Source organism: Loxodonta africana, chromosome 1, assembly GCF_030014295.1.
Source record: "Loxodonta africana isolate mLoxAfr1 chromosome 1, mLoxAfr1.hap2, whole genome shotgun sequence".
In the NCBI taxonomy this organism is placed as follows: Eukaryota; Metazoa; Chordata; class Mammalia; order Proboscidea; family Elephantidae; genus Loxodonta; species Loxodonta africana.
In genome coordinates this window covers 19,460,952-19,486,699 of record NC_087342.1, presented here as the reverse complement: position 1 = coordinate 19,486,699, position 25,748 = coordinate 19,460,952, and the positions used below count along the sequence as shown (strand labels likewise).

The 25,748-nt window shown below is 35.8% G+C and overlaps 1 protein-coding gene across 8 annotated transcripts in view; it reads right to left on the bottom strand.

The window, feature by feature from the left end:
• Positions 1 to 25,748, bottom strand: part of ACAP2 (ArfGAP with coiled-coil, ankyrin repeat and PH domains 2) — a 150,854-nt gene that overhangs the window by 28,873 nt on the left and 96,233 nt on the right. For 7 of the 8 annotated variants that reach the window (XM_064269642.1, XM_064269877.1, XM_023551650.2 and 4 more), the window contains 7 exons: positions 24,841 to 24,915; positions 19,938 to 20,050; positions 11,896 to 11,947; positions 9,932 to 10,032; positions 9,201 to 9,306; positions 3,333 to 3,541; positions 2,922 to 2,991 (listed from right to left, as the gene is read on the bottom strand). In XM_064269642.1, coding sequence (XP_064125712.1) covers positions 2,922 to 2,991; positions 3,333 to 3,541; positions 9,201 to 9,306; positions 9,932 to 10,032; positions 11,896 to 11,947; positions 19,938 to 20,050; positions 24,841 to 24,915 — 726 coding nt within the window. The remainder of the gene's footprint in view (positions 1 to 2,921; positions 2,992 to 3,332; positions 3,542 to 9,200; positions 9,307 to 9,931; positions 10,033 to 11,895; positions 11,948 to 19,937; positions 20,051 to 24,840; positions 24,916 to 25,748) is intronic. The other variant, XM_064269910.1, reaches the window with a different exon arrangement.

Below are 25,748 nucleotides of genomic sequence, written 5' to 3'. Positions count from 1 at the left end.
TGGTATGCTACGCCAGACTACCTCCCCTATAAGACTAAACCTGTTGCCATCGAGTCCATTCCGACTCATAGCCACCCTACAGGACTCAGCAGAAATGCCTCACAGGGTTTCCAAGGCTGTAATCCTTACAGAAACAGACTGCCACATCTCTCTCCTGTGGAAGAGCTGGTAGGTTCGAACCGCTTACATTTCAGTTAGCAGCTGAGCGCTTAACTACTGTGCCACCATATTACCTCCCCTATAAGAAAGGGTTTCCACTCTCAGCTATTCCTTCTTTCCATCTATATGTCCACTGCAGGGCAAGAATCATGACAATAAAGTATTAGCTATAAATGAAGGTGCAGTGAATACTGGCCTTCACTAGTCTTAGGACAGGAAGTTAAAAATTAGATGTGCATTCTTTCACAGGTTTCTCCTCACTGTCTTCCAGTTCCTACAAATATTCAAATCTTTCCAATTCACAACCTGTTGAAACTAATCTTGGATGCTTCTTTCTTCTTAGGTTCTATCTCCAAATAACAACCAATTCCTATTTAAATGTTCCAAAAATTTTAAACTCTAGTTTTCCTTTCCATCTCTCCATGCACCTCTTCAATTCAGTTCAAACTCCCCTAACCTCAGTAATAAGTTATATTTGTAGCCTCTGCGGATCATTCAAACCACTTCCCTGACAAATCCTAGTGGATAAAGGAAACACTGGTGCACACTGGGCTGACCTCACTGGGAGCTGCAGAGAACAGAGGTTAAGTGGTTGGGACATATGAGTCAGTGGACAGCAAGAGGATAAAAATGCTGTCTGATCCAAGAAAGGGGCCAAGTCTGGGGAGGGCATTCTCTGAGAGTATACATTAGACAGACAGGAGACAATGGTTTCCCTTCTCCTCTTGTCCTTAGTCAGGACCCCTTTCATGATCCCCCTACTTTGACCACATCCCTCTTCTTTGCAGGGTCTCCTTTTCTTGTTTTTATTCTCTCTCTCTCCTCCTCCATCTTCTCCTCCCCTGCCCCCTTTCTGGCCTTCTCCTCCTCCCTCTTCCTTTCCCACTTCCTCTCTCTCTCTCTCTCCCTTGCCCCTTTCCATAGCCCAGCTACCTCTTGTAAATTTTAAGTGTGCTATTTTCTTCTTTGAGGAATTATTACCTTCAGTTTTCTATAGCATATTTTTCATTTTTAAAAAGTAAATATTCTAATTATTATATAATAGCCTTTAAAACAAAACAAAAAAAAACCCTGCACTGGTACTATGAGATAAGAGATTTACCATTGGATGAGAAATGATACCACAAAAATCAACCCTGTTTACAAGAATTTAACGGAGGGAAAAAAGAAAGAACAAGATGATGGGAAAGCACTGTTCAATAATTGATGCTGGGAAAGCTAGTTAAGAATTTGGAAAAAACATCAAGAGTTAGGTACATATTTTATACTATATGATAAATAAATCCACACGAATACTATGATTACAAATACACAAACTATTCTTATAAAAATATTAGTGAATTTCACCAAAAACAAATTTTATTAAGAAGAAAAGATTACGAGAGTTTTTACCTATTTTCCAAAATTTTAGTCATGTATATTACTGATTTATAATTTTTTTTAACTTTTAAAGAAATTATAAAGGAACAGAATAAAGATCTGGAAGAATATTTGGGAAAATATTAACAACAGTTATATCTGGGGTAGAATCATATAGGTGGTTACTGTTTTTTGGGTTTTTTATCCTTTTGCAATACCTGTTATTTTAAAGCTTTTCTTTGTTAAATGTGTTCTAATTAAAATAATGAAAGGTTTGCAAATCTCACCTCAATTGCCTCCAATTACTCCTCTTTTCCTACACTTAACTAACTGCCCAAAGAAAAAGAGTTCCCTATTTTCTCCCTAAAGTTTTAGAATAAAGAAATATCAAATCGAACCTAAGCTCGGCACTGTGGCACTCTGGGACCTCCAGAAGACCATTCTGCCTTCCATTTCTTCCTGTGCCATTAAGTTTTACTCATGTGAAGCTATGTAACCTACCTGAAGGATAGTTTCACTTTCCCCTAGAAATTTAACCCTTGAAGGCTTGACCCAGACTACTTCCATCTTTTGCTAAGTACCCTCTATACCAGCATCTCTTAATCTAAAATCTAAATTAAAATATCAAGGGCTCACACCTCTTATCTCACTTCTTTATTCCTATTTACATTATTTCCCCTAGCTTGACTTTAGGGTCTATTGGAGTCGGAATCGACTCAACAGCAACAGGTTTGGTTTTTAGTTTTTACTTTAAGCTCCTTCCGCATATGGAATCCATCTTGTACTGGTTTCCTATCCCCACTACGACTAGCACAATTCTGCATATTACTCACAAAGCCTGATGACTTAATTCAAAAAAGCACCTAAGGCCAGAGAGGTGAGTTTTAAACAACTAAGAACTAAAGTAAATTATTTTTTCTTTATAATTTACATTTAAGTATTTCAAAGGTTTTTTTTAAGTTTCAGTCATATTTTTGAAGTACCAGACAGATGAGTCTCAACCAATTTTTCTAATCTAAAAGGATACCTTGGTTTGATGACCCCTACCCTGACAAATCTTTGCAAATGGTCCTATGCTAAAATAAACCAATGGTCCCTTGTGCTAAACCAATCCATTATGGAGCTTTCTATAGCAATATATCACATATTTTTAACAAGAATCTATATAATTCTAAAAGATTAACACTGAGTCACAGAAGCTAGGATATTTTTTGCGAAAACAAAAAAAATGTATGAAATTTGATTTCCTTAGAGAGTGAACTGAGTTACAGTTGGGAATGCTACACACACATTGCAATTTAAAAAACCCATTATGAAAACACCAGATTGGCCAAAATAGCCTCAGATGTGCTCTGCAACACAAGTTAGCTCACTGTTAAAATGAGAAACTCATAAATTTGTACCTTTAAAAGTTCAGGTTCCCAGGTATCTAAAGTTAAAGATCGTACTTTTGAAAAATGAACCCCAAGACTCCTAGGTGGAAAAAAGAAGACCACATTAGTATAAGAAAAACATCAAGTCTCTGCTCTATTTGCATGTTCATACAAATTCTTCTTATCTTTCATTGTGACATCTCCAAGATGGCCCTCAACACAGATACAAATAGGGATAGGTCTTCTCGTTAATAACAAATGGTGTAGCAAAGTCCTCAAAAGCACTTTTCAAACTAGAACTTTATCCACCTTATGAAAGGTGCAAAAAGAGAAACTGGCAGTTCAATAAACAAAGTGGAGAAGGCCCTCAAACCAATGGGACACAATTCACAATGTGTGTTTGCCCAGAAGAAGTCTCTCACCCTGGGCAGGACTACCCACCGGTGAATCCCGGAGCACTCAATGCACAGGGTGATGCCCAGGTTGATGCTGGCCCACCGTGGGTCTGCCAGACCACAATCACAACAGCTGGCATTGCCAGGGATACACTGGACTCGCTGCAGTGCGCTTTCTCCTTTCAATAATTTTTCTTTTGACTCACTTCCAGACTCTAGGCTTCCTGTAGACGGAGATGATTTCTTATCCAGCTTCTAAAATAATTAAGAATTACTTGTTTAGGGGGAAAAAAAAAAAAAAGATTCTAATACTATGTTGCATGCTACATGTACCCAACAGAAGGTCCCAGTCAATAAGTTATTAAAGACCTAGCATGAGTCTAAGATAAACCTTCTGCCATCAATGGGCTTTTTGTCTAGTGGGGAGAAACATGCACACATGTAAAATTATATATAATAATGGATACAACGGAGATATGGACAAGATATGAGGGCACGGAGAAAGGGGAACACTAGTTTGATGTTCAGGATGGAGACAGAATGAAGTAAACACAAGACTATGAAGACTCAAGGAGAAAATAAATTATTTCTTTACACCAACTTTTTGCCAAAGTGTTCAATGAACTGTGAACAAGTCACTTCAATTACTGCAGTGAACTTGAGTAACCGGAAAAAGGTATGGTCTTGCACAGCTAAATACTATAGATCAATTACATAATTATAATTAAAGAGTCAATCAACAGAAGACACAACGTCTAAAATCTCACGGGCTATTACATAAGCTAGGAGATACTCTAAAGATGGCCGGTAAATAAAAAGTTAATTTTTTAAGCACACAAGCAAAGTCTTTATCAATAATAAAGAATATTGAGTAAGCACTTGTGTGTGTGTAGCGATAATGACCAAATGCAAAGACACAGTTCTATACGATATATAAAAAGTCTTATCCTAAAAGACATTTCAGCCTTAACTAACCAGTACTTTAGTATATAGTCATTAGAAATATAATCTGGCCTTTTCTTGCCCTTCCTGAAAACTCAATTCAAGAGTCACTAGGTGGGGCTGCACAAGGTAAGTACAGCAGTAGTTAGCTGACATCAAGATGGCCCCTGACTCATGGTGACCCTGTGCACAAAAGAATGAAATGCTGCCCAGTCTTACGCCAATCCATAATCGGTTGTGGATTGGGTTGTTATGCTCCATAGAGTTTTCTCTGGCTCATTTTTGGAAGCTGATTGTCAGGCCTCTCTGCCTAGTCTGTCTTAGTCTGGAAGCGCCACTGAAACCTGTTCAGCATCATAGCAACATGTCAGCCAACACCGTCAGATGGCTGGTGGCCACACATCAGATGCACTGGCCAGGAACTGAACCCGAGTCTCCTGTATGCAGGCCATGAATACTATCGCTGAACCACCACTGCCCCCCTTCATTCCTGTTATTTTTTGTGCATGATTTTGTATAGCACAGGATTTTTCTGAAATGCCACCTGGCTTCTTCATAAAAATGACCTGGACACACATCTAATTTTGCTCCCTCTCAAAACTCCACTAAAACTAGAGAGTTATTTTTTAAAGGCATTACCCAGAGCTCTTAATGGACAAAGTTGGGATAATATAACCATCAAAAAGGTAAATTATGTCAGTTGATTGGGATTCATTGTATTTATAAAAATCTATGAGTCTATATTGATACCAAAAAAGTTAGAAATCTGTCCCCATTTGAGGGAGCTAATAAATCAACCAAATATATACTTAAAGACAAAGGATTAAGCATTCTATTACAGCAGCTAAATAGCCCCAGTTGATGAGGACAAGCTATATTTTACATAAGAACACAAGTCAATAAATATAGAAGGAATGCCAGAATTAGAAATTATTTTCATTCCTAATGAAATTACAGATTCAATTGTTAAAATCATTAGATGAATAGATGATGGGGAAGTGGATCTTACGGTGTCAAAGTGACATCACGTACAGTAGAATAAGTTAACGTCACATTTATTTTGTAATATATACCTACGAAATCTTGTTTCTGTATGAACCAATGTGAAAATGTTTCACTGGAAATACATAGTCAGAGAAACATGAGAAAGACACACACACACAATGAGATTATCACTTCACACCTACCAGGATGGCTGTCAAACAAACAAAAACCAGAAAATAAATATTGGCGAGAATATGGAGAAACTGGAACCCTCGTGTGTTGCTAGTGGGCAAATGACGCCACCACTGTGGAAAACAGTTTGGTGGATCCTCAAAAAATTAAAAAAATAGAATTACCTTATGACCCAGCATTTCCACTCTCAGGTATATACCCAAAAGAATTAAAAGCAGGGACTCAAATAGCTACTTGTACACCAACATTCATAGCAGCATCGTTTATAATAGCTAAAAGGTGGAAATAACCTAAGTGTTCATCAACAGAGGAACAGATAAAAAAAATGTGCTATTTACATTTACATAAAATGGAATATTATTCATCCATAAAAAGTAATGAAGTTCTGATATATGCTACAACATGGATGAACCTTAAGGACATTATGCTAAGTGAAATAAGCCAGATGCCAAAGGACAAATGTAGTATGATTCCACTTATATGTCTAGAATAGGCAAATTCTTAGAGACAGAAAATAGAATAGAGTGTACCAGGGGCTGGGGAAAGGAGCTAATGGGGAGTTATTGTTTAACAGTATAGAGTTTGTTTGGGATGATAAAAAATATCTGCAAATAGATAGTAGTGATGATTATACAACATTGTGAATGTACTTAATGCCACTGAACAGTTCACTCAAAAATGATTAAAATAGTAAATCTTGTGTTATGTATTTTACCACAATTAAAAAAGCAAGAGAAAAATGCATTTGCCTACCACAAGAATAGAGAGAACAAGAAAGAAAATAAGAGCAACAAAATTTAGGGAGCTGAAAAAATAGCTGAAAGAATGGTAACTGACTAAAAAAAAAAAAACTGACTAAGCAGACCCAAAACAGAAATCGTCTCTAAGCCATATCTAAGGCTATCTAAGAAAACCCAAGAGTTATCCAATTTATATCACAACACTCAAAGGGCTCAAGGATTTCTACCAGTTAAGCCTGAAGTAGGGATAAAAGTATAAAGAACAATTAAGAAGCAGCTAGATCTCAATTTCATGTCATTTGAGGACTTCTCTCTCCACACATAAATACATGACTAAAGGTTTATTTTCATGAGTAAAACAAAACATCTCTGAATGTAGGTCACCTGAACAGTGGAAGGCAGGGGATTAAGTTGTACACATACTGAATGTTGCACTGGATGCCAGCATTTAGCTCTCAGCCAGTCCCTAGGTGAGAAATTGGAGAGTCTTCTCTGTAGAGTCATACCAGCCAAAAAGACTCCAAAGAGCCTGACTCTGGTTGTCCTCAAAAAATGGTCCAGCATTCATTGAAGCTCACAAGCAATAAGTGCTCAGAGCTTCTAAGGTGGTTTTAGTCCCTAATTTGTAATCACAAGCAGATTACCAGATAGCCAAAGAAACCCTCTAACACAGTGGTTCTCAATCTTGGCTGTGCATGGATATCACCCAGGAAGTTTTTAAAAATATTAATGCCTGGGTTCCAACTCTATTCAATCGCTCTGGGATACAACCTACCTGTGAGGATTCTGTAAAGCCCCCTCTGTTATCTAACTGTGCAGTCAAGGTTAAGATCCATAGATCTAATATTGCATCCATGCAAAAAAGAATGGGTTTATATTTATAAACATTCAGAGAACAAAAAGGAAGTCTTAAAAATTAAATATATCCTAGGAGAACTGAATAAGTCGATAGAAGATATGGAAGATTAACTAAGACTATCTCGCAGAAAGTAGACCAAAAAAGACCAAAAAAGGAAAAAAAAAAAAATACAGTTCCGAAATTCCAGAAAAAAAAAAAAAAAACAGAAATTGGAGAAGAGATCTTTTGAAAAGAAATTAGAAAAGATTAGTAATCAGAACTGGCAACTAGAAAAACAAGGTTTTTAACTTTCTTAAGAATAATTATTTCCAACCTAAAAATTCTATACCCAGCCAAACTATCAAACAAATACAAGGACAGAATAGAAACATTTTTAGACAAGACTCACAAAATTCTCATTTTCAGGTAGCTACTAACAAAAGTACTCAAGTGCTTCTTGATAAATCAAGAAGGATGAAGATATGGACTACAGGAAAGAAGAGAATACTCAGAATGACTGTATAGATAATCCCAAACTAACAGCTGTAGAGCAAGCTTAGAGGAAAAGTGGTCCAGATGGGAGTGTGATTCAAGAGATCAACATATTAATGGCTATCTTCACAAGATGCCCTTTGCCAATGTTCCCATCATATGTACCCAACAATGTCCAGGTGAACTTGGCCACTGATGAAATTTCTACACTCCTCTCTATGCCTTGCCGCTTGATCAGTTGAGTACTCTTATCTCCTACTGGAAACGATTCTGATTTGATCTACTGCTGGGAGCTGAAAGCTGGCCAAGATAGGCTTCGGGACACAACATATAGAGCAACCCATTCTGCCAACCACATGCCTGACAGCTATTTATCACTAGGTCCATTCCACGGTCACATCAGATGCTTCAAGAGTGGTGTGTTCCATTACCAAGTCTTACTCATGATCTTGCCCCAAAGAGTCTGTAAACTCTTTAGGAAGCTGAAGCTAGACATGACCCAAAGATTCCATATCAAGTTTATCTTCTCCAGGGAGTCTTCAGCTAAGAAGCAATGTTGCTCTCTCCTTTTTTGCTTTTTACTCAGTTTTAATTTTAAATACTTTCCACGTTCATTATTTCATTATTTCACATCCTTAACATTCATTATTTTAGGCGAAGGGAAGGACAACACACAATACAGGGGAAGTCAGCACAACTGGACTAACCCAAAAGCTAAGAAGTTTCCTGAATACAAACACTCTGAGGGACAGAGTAGCAGGGGAGGGGGTCTGGGGACCATGGTTTCAGAGGACATCTAGGTCAACTGGCATAACAAAGTGTATTAAGAAAATGTTCTGCATCCCACTTCGGTGAGTGACGTCTCCGGTCTTAAAAGCTAGCAAGCAGCCATCTAAGATGCATCAATTGGTCTCAGTCCACCTGGAGCAAAGGAGAATGAAGAATACCAAAGACACAAGGAAAATAAGAGCCCAAAAGAAAGAAAGGACCACATAAACTCCATCAGCCTGAGACTGGAAGAACTAGATGGTGCCTGGCTACCATCAATGACTGCCCTGACAGGAAACACAACACAGAATCCCTGATGGAGTACGAGAAAAGTGGGAAGGAGACCTCAAATTCTAGTAAAAAGAACAGGCTTAATGTTCTGACTCAGACTGGAGGGAACCCAGAGGTCATTCCCCTGGACTCTCTGTTAGCCCAGAACTAAAAGCATTCCTGAAGCCAACTCCTCAGGCAAAGATTAGGCTGGACTATAAGACATAAAACGATACTGGTGAGGAGTGAGCTTCTTGGCTTAAGTAGACACATGAGACTATATAGGCAGCTTCTGTCTCAAGGTGAGATGAGAAGGCAGAGGGGGACAGGAGCTGGCTGAATGGACACAGGAAATACAGGGTGGAGAGGAGTGTGCTGTCACATTGTAGGGAGAGCAACTAGGGTCATAGAACAATGTGCGAATCAGTTTTTGTATGAGAAACTGACTTGAATTGTAAACTTTCACTTAAAGCACAATAAAAAAAAAAAGGAAGTAAAACAAATTATTTTGTTATTAACTAAAATATAAACTATTGTTGGGGAAAACGCTAACATCAGAATGGCTCACACCAATCTGGAACACATATTCAGATATTAAGATTACAGGTAAAAATCAAGAGAATGAACCCAGACTTTCAAAACTAATACCGGCAACATACTATTTGGTACTGCAGTGCTGTTTACTCACCTCTGATTCATCGCTCTTATCTCGATAAGCAGTGGCAATACTGGTCTGAACAGCCTTAATCCACGCCTGGCGTAGCTTTTCAGAATCTGCCTGGAGCATACAACTTCTAAAAAGAAATAACGTATTGTTTTCTCAGACATTAAAATAACCAATAAAAAAAAAAAAAGCTTTAAATTTGTCTTCTTTGTTATTTAATATTTTTCTAATTAAAAAAAATAATAATTTCTGTTGAAAACAGGTTTTATTTCATCTATCTTTAGGGCAAAATATGCTCATGAAGAAATTAAGGTACCATTAAGACAAATTATCTAATGAAAACCAGTCGTCCATTCCCGTGCATTAAATTAAAAATAAATTCTTAAATTCACCAGATAAACATAACCCTAATTTTTTCTATTGAGTAGCTTTTTAAAACATGAAATTATAGTTCTCAAGGAAACTGACGTATGATTTCAGTTCATTATTGGGACAGCTAAAAAAGTTTTCATATCGGCATTATCAGTAATCTCTACTGAATTTTAAAGAATATGGTATATAAGGCAGAAGTTACATAAGTATATGACTGTAATATCTTTAATAATTAACTATTAAAATTGATTTTAAAAACACTTTTATCTTCTTTAGCTCTGATAATCATGAGTCAAAGGCACACCTTTCTCTGCTCTGGGGAGTTCTCCCGGATAATCTATAGAAACATAACAACAACTCTCACATTCTTTAAAGCCACTCACTTTGTTGGAGAGACCACCTCAAAGCAAAATCTTCGTTCTATGTCTTCACAATGTTTCACTGTGCAGAGCCTGAGATCTTCAACTACCACTGTGGGGTTATCCTACAAAAAGGAAACAAAATTCCCAGACTTACCAACTTAGGTTTTAAATACTACTACCAACAATTACACCTTTAAAAACATTACTTGGAAGAAATGGTCTACTTTCAAATGTTTATATTCTATATTTGATTACAGATAAAGGTCCGCAACCACAGATGTGACCAATAAAGGTAATTCTATCCTGTGAGTAATTGTATTTGCCTCATGAAATTGTTGCATAAGGATTAAATAGTTCATGTTAAGAGCTTAGCCCAACACTTGCTACTTAGTAGATGCTCAATGAATATTAGCTTCCTGTTAACATCCTTCCACTTACCTTCCTATCCATTACTGTTAATCCTCACGCACACATAATAAGAACTACTTTCCTCCCAAAAAGGAGCCTTTAACAAATCAATTTTAAATTACTCTTAGGAAAAATGAGGCTATATACCCTCCTGGAAATACTTAAGAAAATGAGAATGTTTTTATCATGTTCTACTACTTAATAAAAATATAAACTCAAAACCAAGTTTATCAGAGTAGAAGAAACCATGAAATAATTAGTTACACTAAGGACTCAGGATGAAGAAGGCTGCCTCAGTAGAACCTAGCAAGTAAAATTTCATATTGTGTCATCTCACAAGTGAATATTTGAAAATTACAGCTGAATAGATCATTCATAATGGCTAACTAGGTGAAAATCAAGTCATCAAAGAACTATTTTTTTTCCTAATTACTTTTAACACTTCCACATCATGTGCTTTTCTAATGAATAAAACTTTCTTACTCTTTGTTATGGATTGAATTGTGTCCCCAAAAAATGTGTGTTGCAAATCCTAACTCCTATACCTGTGGCTGTTACCCCATTTGGGAATAGGGTTTTCTTTGTTATCTTAATGCGGCCCTATCAATGTAGGGTACATCCTAAACCAATCACTTGTGAGACATAAAAGAGAAACTTAGGCACAGAAGCAAATAAGCACAAACAAGAAAATATCTATGCCATATGGAGACTACCAACAAGTGCTGGGCCTACACAAACTGAAAACGATCTTCCCCCAAAGAGGGAGGCTTCGCCTAGAGCAAGTGCCCTGAATTCGGACTTCTACCTTCCTAAACTGTGAGAAAATAAATTTCTGTTCTTTAAAAACCACCCACTTCTGGTATTTTTGTTACAGCAGTGCTAAGAAACTACTCTTAAAATAAGGTTGGGAAAAACAAAACACGTAAAAACATTAACAAATTTAGACGTTTCTATTTAAATTACTTACGTTTATAATTTAACATCAGTTTTAACTTTCCCATAGTATCAACTTTGACCCTAACATGATACTTCTTAAAAGGCTTATTCCCCTTCAGCCTCAAATAGCACTATGAAATGTCAGCGTTACTTCTATCACACAGTTAGACAGAAAAACATATAAAGAAACAGAAGTAATAATTCTGGGACACAGAAAAATCCATTCAAAACTAGGAATTCATAATTCACTCTGCTGCTAAGGATCAAATGTTGATCCTTTTTACTCTTGTTTTTGTTGCATTAATTCCAACTCAAAATGACCCTATATGACACAGTAGAACTGCCCTACAGGATTTCCTAGGCTGTAATCTTTACAGGAGCAGATCACCAAGTCTTTTCTCCCATAGAGCTGCTGGTGGGTTCGTACCACTGACCATCCAGTTAGCAGCCAAGCACTTAACCACTGTGCCACCAGGGTTCCTCACTTTTCACTCTAGAGTTCACTTACCTGTGGCCAAACATAAGCATTGCTTTTGCACAAATGAGTATTTGTGAACTTGTATCTTACAAGGCAAACTGGTAAAGAAATGAAATTTGGGGCTCACTAGGGTTTTCACTGGATTACTTAACAAAACACCTACCTTAAACTTTTTCTGGTAAACCAATTGATTGTTCTGTATTGAAAACCAGCGTCTAAACAAATATAAAATAGATTAAGTTTTCATAAACATAATTTCAGTTGCTGCTAAAAATGAAGTATTTGGGAAAGTACTGGATATCAGTTTGTGGTTAACTACATTTGACAAGTGCGTTCTTTTGCTTTCCTTTATATAAATCGATGTCAATATAAGAGATGTAGTGGAGGTAAAGAGTAAGCATTTTAAATCAGATTAGGAAAATAAATTCCTATATTTTTATTTGTTTAATGGCATAAATTTATTTCCTAATAAAAGTTGTTACCCTTTAGGCTATCACCAAGTAATAACAGTTTTAAAGCAAAAATCTATAGTGTTTTGAGGTTCCTCGAAAATAACTGAAATCTTTCCCTTGAAATAATTGCTTTTATTATAAAGGAGAAATCAATTTATATCATTAATAAAAATATCCATTTACACACAGTAAAACATATGAAAAAAGTGGTGTGCTACTTTCATCCTTTCTTCAGGTAAGTCATCATGTACTTATTTGTTAAACAAAAAAGGAAACTAAATAATCCTTTTAGAACAGAAATCAAAGAGAAGATAATCACCAATTAACTTGGCCTTACTTTCACATAAAATACTTCTAGGCAGAATAATCAAAGTTATCACTACAGATGGTTCATCCAACTATTTATACTCTTCCGTTGATTATTATAAATTATTAGACAATTTACTTAAAATCTTCTTTAGAAGAAAAGCTAAGCTATGGAAGGCATATTTACTAATTCTGATTTGTTTAAAAAAAAAAACAGTAAACGGACCTAAAGACTTTTAAAAAATCCACAGCCAAAAGCCATTCATAAAAGCAAAAATTCTCACCAAGCATGAAAGGTAAAATGATAATTGGGTCATTATTTTAAAATTAGTTTCATGTGAGATGATTTCTATGGTAAACATTAGTTATTAATCTATTAGCAGATAGAGATTCTACCTTTTCATTGATACTGATATAAAGCACTAGAAATACATATTTACAGACTCAGAATTTCTATTTTAAAAAATGAAGTTAACTCTCCAAAGCTGAGACAATAACTAGGAGGTGCTTTTTCATTTTTAAATCATTTTCTAGACAGACTATTAGTTTTTGCTGTCACTTAAAAAAGTATCACCTTTACCATTAAAATAAAGATTTGTTAAATAAGCACCTGGACAAAGCCAGGTGGAGTGTCTCTAAGTGCAAACCATCAAGACGCAGGCTAGAAAAGGAAGAACTTCTGGGTGTTTTGCTTTGGGACACATAGTTGGTTAGACATGTTAAAGGAAATACCTACAAACAAACAAAATGGTGCAGCCCTGCCACGTGGGATGACATGCAATGGACAAAATCTCTGATAATGATTAAAGTGGGTTTTTTACAATCATTTGAACTAGGGTGAACTACATAAAAATTCATAAGTATTTTATCAAATTATAATAACCATATAATTTGATGAAAATTTTCAAGTTTTTTTTAATGCACAGTGGAGAAGCACCTATGTAATCATGTAAACTTTTCATGCTTCTGAGGTCTTCAGAAAAGGAATTTCTTTTGACCTGCTGCATCTTAGCCAGCATCTACTACAAGTAATAATAAAATACTAGATAGACATGTTCTTTGTCAAAGACCTTTCTCTCTAATTACTAACTTTGCAGATTACCTGTATTTCTGAAACACCCTTCTCCTGCCATCTATCTGCTTCTGGGTGACTTTCTCACATCATCACTTTTTTACACTCAGGAAAATCCATGACCCGTTGTTGCTGAGTCGATTCCAACTCATAGTGACCCTATGGGAGAGCAGAACTACCCCATAGGGTTTCCCAGGAGCAGCTGGTGGATTTGAACTGTTGACCTTTTGGTTAACAGCTGAGCTCTTAACCACTGCGTCACCAGGGTGCCATACTCAGGAAAGATAAATTAATTTCAATATAAATTTATATTTATTTGACAATGTCTCCTAAAAGAAAAAAGTCATATAATACCCTAGGTAGAAAAGAATTTTGAAGTACTATGCTCTGTGTGTCTTATGACATTATCTCCCCTCCACTGCCATTTAAAAAAAAAAAAAAGAGCTAGCTGTATTCATTTAACTATGATTGAGACTTTAATCAAGCAGTTAAGTAAAATGGAATATAATCTTTAATTGTTCCTAAAAAACAATGCTAGGTATTAACAGTTCTAATAAAAAGAAAAATGAGACTCATAAATAGTTCATAGTCTACGGGAAAGAGAAAATGTACTGGTACCTGGAATTTGAAGGTACCAGGAAAAGTAATTCGATCCAAGGAAAGCATTGGGATGACAATCGTAGTCTATCTTACAAGATTAATAAACTGACCACAAAGCCAAAATAAAACACAGCTTTCTAGAAAGGAAAATTTCTTGCTTCAGTAAAAAAAATAAGGAACATTTCGTATCTATCCCAAATTGAAATAACTTGATAGAATGAAGACTTCAGGCTAAAATTGGGTATACTTTACTTATTATTAAAAAAAAATACTGGTTTTTACATACCAATAAGAGCTTCCTGATGACAAAACTTGGGGGGTGGGGAGGGAATATTTATATAAACATGTATTAAAAAACTATCTTTTATCCTGTTTGAACACTAATCCCAGAGCTGCAGTTAAAATAAAGAATCAAGGTATAAGTGAAAATTCAAATCTGTACAAGGTTTACCATGAACTATACAGATGAGGGTTTTGTGCACATATTCAGAGCAGTGCTGAATAAGTGAACGTTTAACAAAACTAAAAGCTTAAAATCTTATCCTCCTTTATTTCGAATTCAATTTAATTTTTCGCAGGGGGAAAAAAATGGTAAAACAAAGAAAATCTAGGAACTGATGTTTCTTCTGAACATAACTAATATGTTTATTACTACAGAGACTAGTTATCGTTTACTTTTTTTTTTTTTTTACATTTCCTAGCTTATTTCCTTTTAAAAAAGATACAAAAATATTCATATCACTCAATCCCTATCTTCTCTGGATAACTATGAACATATCATACGTTCTTTTCTAGATTTAAACAACTGAGGTGACGGGCAATTAAAAAGGGTATAATGACAGTCCTCAAATAAAATATTGACATTTTCTTCCCAATTTAAACTCCAAAGAGACTTTCTATCCATTGCAAGTAATCCAACTGAAATGCAGATTAATTATGAGCTTTCTCGTGCCAAAGAGAAAACTGGAGTAGGGTGGGGGGGGTGGTGAGGGGAAGGAAGCCATTTGGTACCTGATATGATCGGGCTTTTTCCTGTCATGTAAAAAAATGGGGCAGGATTAAAACATAAGGGAAAGGTGGTAAAAGAATGAAAACGCAAATGTGCAAAATAAGCAAAGGACTAGCATGATATAAAAATAAAAGCAAGAATTAAAAGGAACAAGCTTAAGCTCATAATCTAATAGTCAAAACTACTTGTTGAATTTTATTTACATATTATACATATATGCATTTATGCAATAAATTTCGACTCAGGAATCTCAAACGCTGATTTTTCACAAATATTCTTCAAGAATTACACCATGGAACATTACGGTGGGGCTTTGCATGCTTGGGCAGACCTCCGCTATTATTTTCTGCCTCTATGGTCATAGAACATAGCTAGTATCTCTCCTCATCTTAATAAGCTGCTCCTAAAAAATTAAGGGAAATAATCACTGCACGTACATCTATATAAACCTGAGACAAATAAAAACTTTTTATAAGGAAAGAGGGATCACTAATTAAGAATTTCAAAAATCATGAAATAGTACTGGCCAAATAAACCTATCACCCCACCCTTTTTTACCAAATGATAGCAGAGAAACTCTAAGGCCACACATAGCTATGGTTCATCCTTAATCCATATATACACTTATTTTAAAATGAAAAGCAAATAAAATATCAAACATTTCTATCCATACTAGCAGCATGTACAACTACCTTGCTTTAAAAAATACCTGTAATACATTTTCTGTTTTTAGCTAATATTTTCTCGTTCAGCACAGACTGGATAATGATTCAGCTTCTTTGTTAGTTTTACCAGCTTTTTACCAAATAAATTATGTTAATATTCACTTGTTTTTTCCCTGATTTTTCATCTTTTCTGAACTTATTATGAAAAGCAAAATAGAAACACAGGTTCTAATAATCCATCTAGCACTGGTCTGAGCTGAAGAGAAGCTGCCACGGCAAGAAGATGACCTGATAAGGAATGATTATTTTGATAGACCTCATGTGTCTTCCAAAAAACATATATATAAAACCTTAAGAGACACCACAAACTAGAAATCTGAAACCAATCAGAAATAAACTCAACCGCCCACACAAGACAGAAAATGTTTCACTCCTTATGCTATTCCAGTCACGTCACATAAAATATGACACATCCAGTTAAAATTCAGATTAAAGAATGATGTTTTCAAAATATAATTTATGAAGTATGCAGGTGAGATTTTAAAACTTTCTAGCAATTCCTAGTCACATTCATATTTTCCTCAGAAAGATTTTCTTTTTTTTTTTTTGTCATATTTCCCATTTTATTGAAGTATAAAATTCACATCAGGAAAGTTAAGACACCAGTCTTCAGTGTAAAACTTGATGAACTTTCCCATATGTGGATAATCACGGATCGGTCAGCCAAAGTGAGACTTAGAACACTTCCAACGCCCAAGACGGCATTCAGGAAGGGGGTATTTTTTAAAAGTTGCTTTTGAAAATATTATATGGCATAATTCCATAAAACTATAGATAAAGCAAATGTGTCATTAAATGGCTGGTACCGTATAGTGTCTACAACAACAAAATGTTCCCTAAAACAAATCCAAAAACAATGAAAAAAAATCATTAAACAGAAAAATCTCTGTATTTGGGTAGCTGGATTCCCGAATTTCTAAAGTTAAGACACAAATACCATGATAAATCCCCAGTCCTTCACCCAGAGGCCAGCAGAATACGTTAAATCAAGCTGGACAGAGAACTAATTAGAGAAGTAGGGCAGACTCAAAATTCATACGTGGGTAAAGAGAAACTATTTACAAGTGTTTCCTGAAATGAGGTTTTTGATAAGCCTCATGTAAGAAATTATATATATTGTACATTTTAAGAATTGAAACGCAGAGGAAAATTCTAAATAACATTTTATAGATAACTCTTTTCTTTTCCCTTTCATTTAAAAAAAAAAAAGTTGCTGTCAAGTCGATTCTGATCCCTGGTGACGCCACAGTTTCTATACTAAAACCTAAAAAATTTTAAAACTTAAGTTGCAGGGTTTTGACTTCTGCTTTTTGAAGAAAGTTTCAGATAACATTTATATGCTATATTTTTTATAAGTCCACTTTTCACTAGGTGTTTTAATCAAAGCCTTCTTTAAAGGCATATGAAAATGAAATTTATTTGCTATCCATGCTTTTCTTCCTAATAATGCAAATGAAAAAGTTTTTTTTTTAATAGTGAAATTTTTTTTTTTTAAATGAAGTTGCCGAACTTTTTATCAAAATACAAATTATTTGGAACATCATAGCAGTATTAAAATGTCAAAAGGCCACTGTGTAAGGCTTGGGAGTTTCAGGTTTTGTGCCCCAATTTTTTTTTTATTGTCATAAACCCCAGCTGTGACCCCGAATAAGCCATGTAATCTCTCTGTACCTCCATTTCTTTATTCAAAATTAGGATGCTGAACTAGAATGGTGTTAAGGCCCTTTCTTATTTTAATCATCTATGATTCTAATCAATGACTGCCACTCCACTACATATAGATGGCATTGCCTTTAAAACCAGTCTCGTGCCTTTTTCACTTTGAAAATAGTAACATGTCTACACGTTGAGAACTTAAGTTATTCCTTACTTGACTTTAAACCAAAAAAACCTAAATCCATTGCCATCAAGTCCATCCCAAGTCATAGTGACCCTACAGGACAGGGCAGAACTGACCCACAGGGTTTCTGAGGAAGGGCTGGTAGATCCGAACCGCCAACCTTTTGGTTAGCAGCTGAGCTCTTAACCACCGTGCTACCACAGCTTGACTTTAGTTGCATATTAATATCTATGGCAAGAATTCATAAAACAAATAATAAAAATAGGTGTATGCTTAAATCAGAATTAATTTTCCTCTCCTGCCCTCAATGGCAACAGAATTCTCCACTAACGCTCACTGAGCTTCAGCCTGATGCCTGAGGTCACTTCTCACAGGAGTAGTCCATGGAAGCTCACTTCATTGCTTCTCAACACAGTGGTACAGTTTCTACGGATTTACTGTATTTTCACTGTGTTAAACTTTAAGTATGTTGCTTTGAAATCTGAGGTTAATTCAATTCTAAGATCATGTAACATACGGGTTGGGTAACCTTTACTTACTATAAAGATTCACCAGTCACACTTTTTGCCCAATCATACTCTCTTTTACTTTCCTACTCTGACTAGGGAAATCTGCCACGGGAGGCTTAAAATTACTGTCTTCATTTCTCATTTTCACATAAAAACAATGTCTATTTTACCAACCAGACCATATTAGTAGGTCCTCATGCAGTCACGTGATATATATAAAAAAAAAGTTCTACATAACTCAAAAAAGCTTGATATAAAATATAATGATTACTCTTTCCAGTTTATATCCACTCTAAAAAAAAACAAAAAACCAAACCCATTGCTGTCCATTTGATTCTAACTCACAGCAACCCTACAGGACAGAGTAGAACTGCCCCATAGAGTTTCCAAGGAGCGCCTGGTGGGTCTGAACTGCCTATCTTTTGGTTAGAAGCCGTAGCACTTAACCACTATACCACCAGGCTTTCCATATCCACTCTAGGGTAGTGAAAAATCATTTCAAATATGAAAAATCATGTACCACTAAAATATCAAATGCTAGGAAAATGATCAATAATCACCGACATTTACAAATGTCAGTGAATTTTTTTTTTTCTTATGGCCAAGAAATTTAAATAAGCGCACTAGGAAACCACGTCAATAAAGCAGGAACACTTCCATTTAAATTAACAAGAAGGTATACTAAATTAAACTCAACAAGAAAATTCTATTTATTTTGTTAACGTCCATTTTTAAAGTGACACCTTCCCTATCATTATGTGAATTCACATCCTGTTTAACAAATGAAATCCAAACATTCCAACCAATATATAATATTAAATCAATTAATCAGAACCCAAATACTAAATTCAGTTACTACAATTGTTCTGACCATTTCCCCCCCCCAAAAAGAGAGGCATCCCTGAACAAAAAGGTTAATCACTGATATTCAGAAGGATGATTCCGAGATAACCCAACCTTCTTTTTGATGCCTTAATGTCTGAAATTACTTCACTGTGGTATGTTTAAAACATACAGGGAAATACAACAAAACATTTAATGCATTCTTTCAATAAACGTTCACTGGATTTATATATTTTTTAAAAACCATTTTAGTAAAAAGAATGCAAAGTTCTTGGTTGTCATCAAGCTTAGAATAAATGAGTACCTAGCAGCCATGCACTTCACACACTAAAAAATTCCCATTTCCTAAACATCCTGATTAACTGAAGTTACTGCAAGGCTGAAAAGATCAGGATCGCCTTGCTTAAAGATTCAGACACCATGTAAAAGAATGCATAAACATCAGATAGGGGAGAAACCAAAAGAAAGAAAAAAAGCTCACTTGTCCTACTGATCCATTATATTCAATACATAACGTGCAATTAAGTCTATTTTATAACAAATACGGGAGGAAGGTCGCATAAATTTATTATAATGACTTAGTCATATATGACCAAGCATTATAAAAATTCTTACTGGCTTCCTCATTTAAACCTTGCTCAAATTTTAGATTTTAGAATTAGTGTTGTCCTTTTTCACCCGTTTGTAAGGGCTCCTTTTCCTAGACAAGCATCTTCAGCGGACTGGGTTCCCCAAAGTACTGTCAACTGAGAATTCAGGGGATTACGAAGGAAAGAGTTGCCATATTCCATGGAAAGTCAGAAAATCACAAACATAGAAAGATCAAGGCCAGGTCATAAAATATATTACCTGTTCCAAGTTTTGAAGGCATTGCTGGCTCGTTTGAACAGATACCCTTCCATCACAATGCCATTCGCAGCGTCTACATTATATTCTAACTTAGAATCATCACTGGAGAAATCCTAGACAAAATAACACAAAAATATTCGTTTGATGTGACTCACCAACATACATATCCTAGGGAAATAGTTCAAAAGGAAGAAAATCTTTGCAGTAAGATAGTTATCACAACATATTCATAAGAAAGGGCAGAGGCCTAAATGTTCAATAGTAGAAGAATTCTTCAACATATTAAAGTGTTTTAAATTCAATGGACTAAGCAATTCTCATGATGATGATGTAAAAACATTAAAGATTATATAGAATACACTATAAAAAATAATAATTTTATATACACTCGGATTAAAACCACAAAGGAATATACATACAAATAGACAAAAGGAACCACTAAATATTATAAAGCATGTTACGTTTATAGATATTTTCATTTTAAAATGGCATTAAAAAAAATTACAAGTTGCTGTGGAGTCAGTTCTGACTCAAGGAAACCCCACGTAAGAGCAGTCCTGTGTTCCGCAAGGTTTCAACGGTTGGTTTTTCGAAAGTGGATTGCCAGGATTTTCTTCTGAGGTGCCTCTGGGTGAACACAAACTGCCAGCCTTTCTGTTAGCAGCCAAGTACATTAACCATCTGCACCACCCAGGGACTTCCAAAAGGGCATATAAAATCAAAACCAAACCCACTGCCTTCAAGTCAGTTTCAACTCATAGCAACTCTACAGAACAGAGCAGAACTGCCCCGTAGGGTTTTCAAGGAGCAGCTGATGGATTCCAACTGCCGACCTTTTAGTTAGCAGCTGAGCTCTTAACCACTACACCACCAGGTCTCCAAAAGGGCATGTAAGTACATTTAAGTGGGATTACTAAAATCTACCACTATTTTCTAAATTCATTACTACCAACTCATAGCGACCGTATAGGACAGAGTAGAACTACCACAGTAATTTTTTAATCTGGTAGGACTAATAACTCCACTGTCTGGAAGGGAACAGAGTTCATAAATAGGATGAAGGCTCCACAGTGTTTTTTCCCTATAACAAAATACAGTTTGGCAGAGGAGAACCCTAGTCCACAGTTTGAGGTGCGCATGTTGAGATCATCTGTTTATGAGGGCTCACACTCATTCACAGTCTTCCTCTAACTGCCCACGCGCTTGAGCGCAATTCAAACTTTCGATTCTCCTCCAAAGATTCATGAAGTTTGGAAATCAGAAATCCTATATTTAAATTATTTCCTGATTAACTTCCAAAGTAATTAGAACAAAACCGCAAGGTTGGTGCTACCTCCAAATAAAAAAACCCTAAAAATCAGTCCAAGGACTTCCAAAATTACTTCTGTAACAATGATTTTTTTTTAACAATGATCAAAATCAGGATGCTATCCTATTGGGCAACAGTGAACATCTGGTCACAAGAAACATTTTAGCAGAGGCTGGCTGGGTTGCCACCTGCTGAGAAAGCTGGGATGTGAGGGTCTGGTACCAGAGGGGAGGTGGGATAAGGGTCACCTCCGAGGAGAGGTGGAGTGAGGGTCACCTCCGAGGAGGGGTGGAGTGAGGGTCACCTCCGAGGAGGGGTGGAGTGAGGGTCACCTCCGAGGAGAGGTGGAGTGAGGGTCACCTCCGAGGAGAGGTGGAGTGAGGGTCACCTCTGAATCCAAGAATCCGTTAAGACGGGAAAAGGAAACAGTCTGAATTCAGAACTGAAAAAACCTTCCCTGACATCTTTCAAAATTTAACCATAAAAAACATATGCTAATTCAAAATAATCAAATGAAGTAGAATCTGTAAACAAATAGCTACATTTCTTATTTTTTCTCTGAGAAAAAAAAAAATCAGGAAAACTTAACTCCTTCATCTGAAATTTATTTGAAGTTATAATTTACTTAATTATGTAGACAGGATTAAGTCGGCAATAGATACAACTGAGTTTGGCAACATTATAAAGGTTTTATTTGTAGAATCAGCAGTTTTTTAATAACCTTGATGCTACTGAAACATAAGACTTCTTTGAAAGTGCAATACAAGTATTTTCTAATTTTCAGATACACTTCTTGAGATGAACTGTCTTCAATTTAATTAATATTAATATCAATTAATATTTTATAATACTTAGAGATAGTGACAGATTATATGATTTTATAATGAAAGCAACTAATATAGTATTGAAATCTCTTTAAATGAATTCATGAGCTGAGAAGTTAGGAAGGAATACACCAAAACCAAACTCACTGCCATCAAGTCAATTCCGTCAAGTAAACCTATATGACAGAGTAGAACTGCCCCATAAGAGTTCTAAGGAGCAGCTGGTAGATTCGAATTGCTGACCTTTTGGTTATCAGCCAAATGCTTAACCACTGCACCACCAGGGCTCCTAGAAAGGAATACTCAAAAGCAATAGATTTAGTGGAAATGGAAAGCCTAAGAGGTCAGCAGAGCACTGAAGCCAGAGTTCACCTTCAGGACATTGGCCTCATCAGGGAAACTTGAGCTCTGGTGTGGGGCCCAGGGAATAGTAGGCAAAACCAAGATTGGACAGGAATCTAATAGAAGCTTTCCCTTTAAAATTGCAAACAAGACAAGGCCCATTGTTACCACTTCCTTTCAAGATTACGTTGGGGTTCCTAATCAGCAAGAAAGCAAAAATGATATCAATTGTCTCCCAAATTGATTCATAAATCCAATGCAACCTCAATCAAAATCTCAAAAGCTACTTTTATGGGACCTGAAAAGCTGCTCCTGAAACTTACACAGAGATTCAAAGAGCCAATACCGGGCAAACCACTTTTAAGGAAGAAAACGCTTCACTTTATCAGTTATCAAAATTTACTATAAATCTGTGATAACTAAGACAGCATAGTATTGGCACAACTGGACCTAAAGACCAATGAAGCAGAATAGAGAGCTTGAAACAGAACTCACATGTACAAAAATGTCACGTAGAACAGAGGAGACACCGCGGATAACTGGGGAAAGAATAGACTTCTAATAATTGGTTATGGATCAACTGGCTACCAATGTGAAAAAAAAAAAGGAAACTGGAGCTCTAACTCACACCATACACAAAAACCCAATTAGAGATTAAATACACATAGGAAGCAGTGTCATTAAAGAAGCGTCAATTAAAACCACAATGAAATATCAATATACACCTACCACACTGGCAAAAATTAAAAACTCTCACAATACATTGGGATGAGGTGGAGCAACAGGAATTCTTGCACAATGCTGCCAAGAATGGTCTAACACTCTGAAAACAATTTAATGTTATCTACTAATGCTGAACATTTCTAAACCCTTGTGACCCAGCAGTCAGAAATGTGGGTACATATCCAAAAGGTATGCACAAAGATGTTCATAATGTCAGTGTTTCTTAATTAATCAGTAATTCTTGAAAAACTCAAATAACTACATTAGCCATCTTCCCTTAATTTTTAGATGACTGGATTTTTGTTTTTACCTGTAATGCAGCCTGTGCCAGCATTCAAGGGCAGAAAAAAGGTTAAGTATTCAGAATGCACAAAAATAACATTACTTTCTTTAAAAGGAAAACATTTAAGTGAGTACTATTTAAAATCAGAGAAGTTATTCTTAGATTTAATAATCTATATATGTTTCGGACTTTGAGTATCCCACTGAACCTAAAATCAATCCTTCACGTGTTACAGAATAGAAAAAAAAAGTTAAAAGATGTATAATATTCATTTTAAAATTCAATAAGCAAATATTCACCTATTCCTACAAATATCATGGTCTTTCATTTTAATTAGAAATGACTGGCCTCAAATTTTTAACAGTCTTTCAATAGCCATGTCATTAGACAAGTTAAGCAAACAAAGTGAATCTAACTTTACTTCAACAAAACAAAACATGGAGTTAGTCTCACAGGACTGTAACTCAGAAGTAACTAAAGATGATCTGATAGAAAATTACCCTTTTCTAGTACTTTTTCTCCTTGAGTACTAATAACCCAACATGAAAAAAAGTCTCCTTACTTCTATTACCACCTTCCCTTTCATTACTGTCACTGACATATCTTCTGTACCAGATCTAGTTTACTGGAATTTTAAATTCTAAAAAAAGCCATAAAAATACTTGACTTGATTGCTCAATACCACGAGAGAAGAATTTCTTAAAGCAATGCCAGAAGGCATCTTGTCAATACTTGTGTTATTACATTTGCCTGTGTTATTACAAAGCTCTTATTCTCAGATTACTACATAAAAAAATCACTGACCATACACAATATTATTAGGTTGAGTTTTGGGTCTATCATCCTCAAATCTTCTAGTGTGCAAAAATAAAAACTGGTTTAAAATTTAAGTGCTCATTTTTTAAAACATATTTTTCAAGTATTAGCGTACCTAGGCTTAGGCAAATTATGAAATGCCAGTGAAGTTTCAGCACCACGTGGCAGGCAGGGTGCCTCAGAGTGACAGCAACTATAAAGCCAGTAATAGCAAACTCACACACGGACCCCAAAGTACTCGCGTGCATGCGCATACAGACATCCTTTTTTACAAGGGTTGATGGTATCTTAGCTAAAACTAGGAATAGTGTTTTTAAATTTTCACTAAGGGTCACTTTTAACTTAGTGCCCTAAGAGGCTGATGTTTTACTGGTTCAAGAGCATGGCTTTCAGATATATTTGATACAAAAGAATAATAAAATGCATACCTTAACATCTGAAAAATATCGCACTTTTCACAAAAAGAGGAGGAATTTAGCTGCACAGTTTAATTACTAAAGCAACAAATAAAGGATTTGTTTCAACACAACGGTGCCTTGCTGAAACCAATCCTCAAACGATTTCGTCAAAGAGGGTTAGCCTCCTTTGAGCTTCTCCCTCAGGTACCTTTTGTTGAATGGTGGAATGTTTTTGCTCCATCTCTCTTTTCTCCTTTGCTGCATCCACAACCAGCTGATCCAACTGCAAAAAGGGGAAAAGGGAAAACAATTGCACAGACTTAAAAGTCAAAGAAAAAAACGCATGATTATTTTTAAAAATCATATTCCCAAATCATTTCACATATAGGCATAGCAAGGGGCTAGTCAATTTAAGTTTACTTTAAAAGACATTCTGGTTAGTACTTTAAGGTGGAAGTTCGTATTTTTTGCTGGTATTAAATCCTCTATGGAAAGGTCTATCTCTCCCTAAGGGAAGTATTTCTAAGGACAGCCGTGAAGCCAAGCACAAGCAGCACAGTGATGGCAGGTTCAGTCCCTGAATAAGGAAAGCTGCCTGCTGATCCAGCCGGCAAACTCTGGCAGTCACGGTCAAAGACAGCAACAAGAGATACTGGTCATTCTTTGCCAAAGAGCAAAAGGTAGCAGCTAAGCAAGTGCCGCCAGCTCTCAGATACTTCCCACCCATCACTCAAGTTGCTTCAGGTTCTCAAGTTGGCTTCCTAACGTTACAATCAAAATTTAATTTACTAGATAAAAGAAACAGCGAAAATAATAACAGAATAAAAATCACTGTGAGATCAAGGTATAAAATCACCAGTTTCTAAGATACAAGTACTTTCTTTTTAAAAACCTTAAAAAATTTAATGAAAAAAATTCCCATTTCCTTTTTGCTCCTTTCCTTCAGAAAAGATGATTTTCATTTCAGAAAAGAAGTATTTGCTGTACCACATACATGTATCACATGTATTATGTGACGAGAAACGCACTAGCTTCCTGAGCCCTTATTTGCTGGAACAGTAAACATTTGGCTATGCTAGAAACCCTGGTGGCGTAGTGGTTAAGTGCTACGACTGC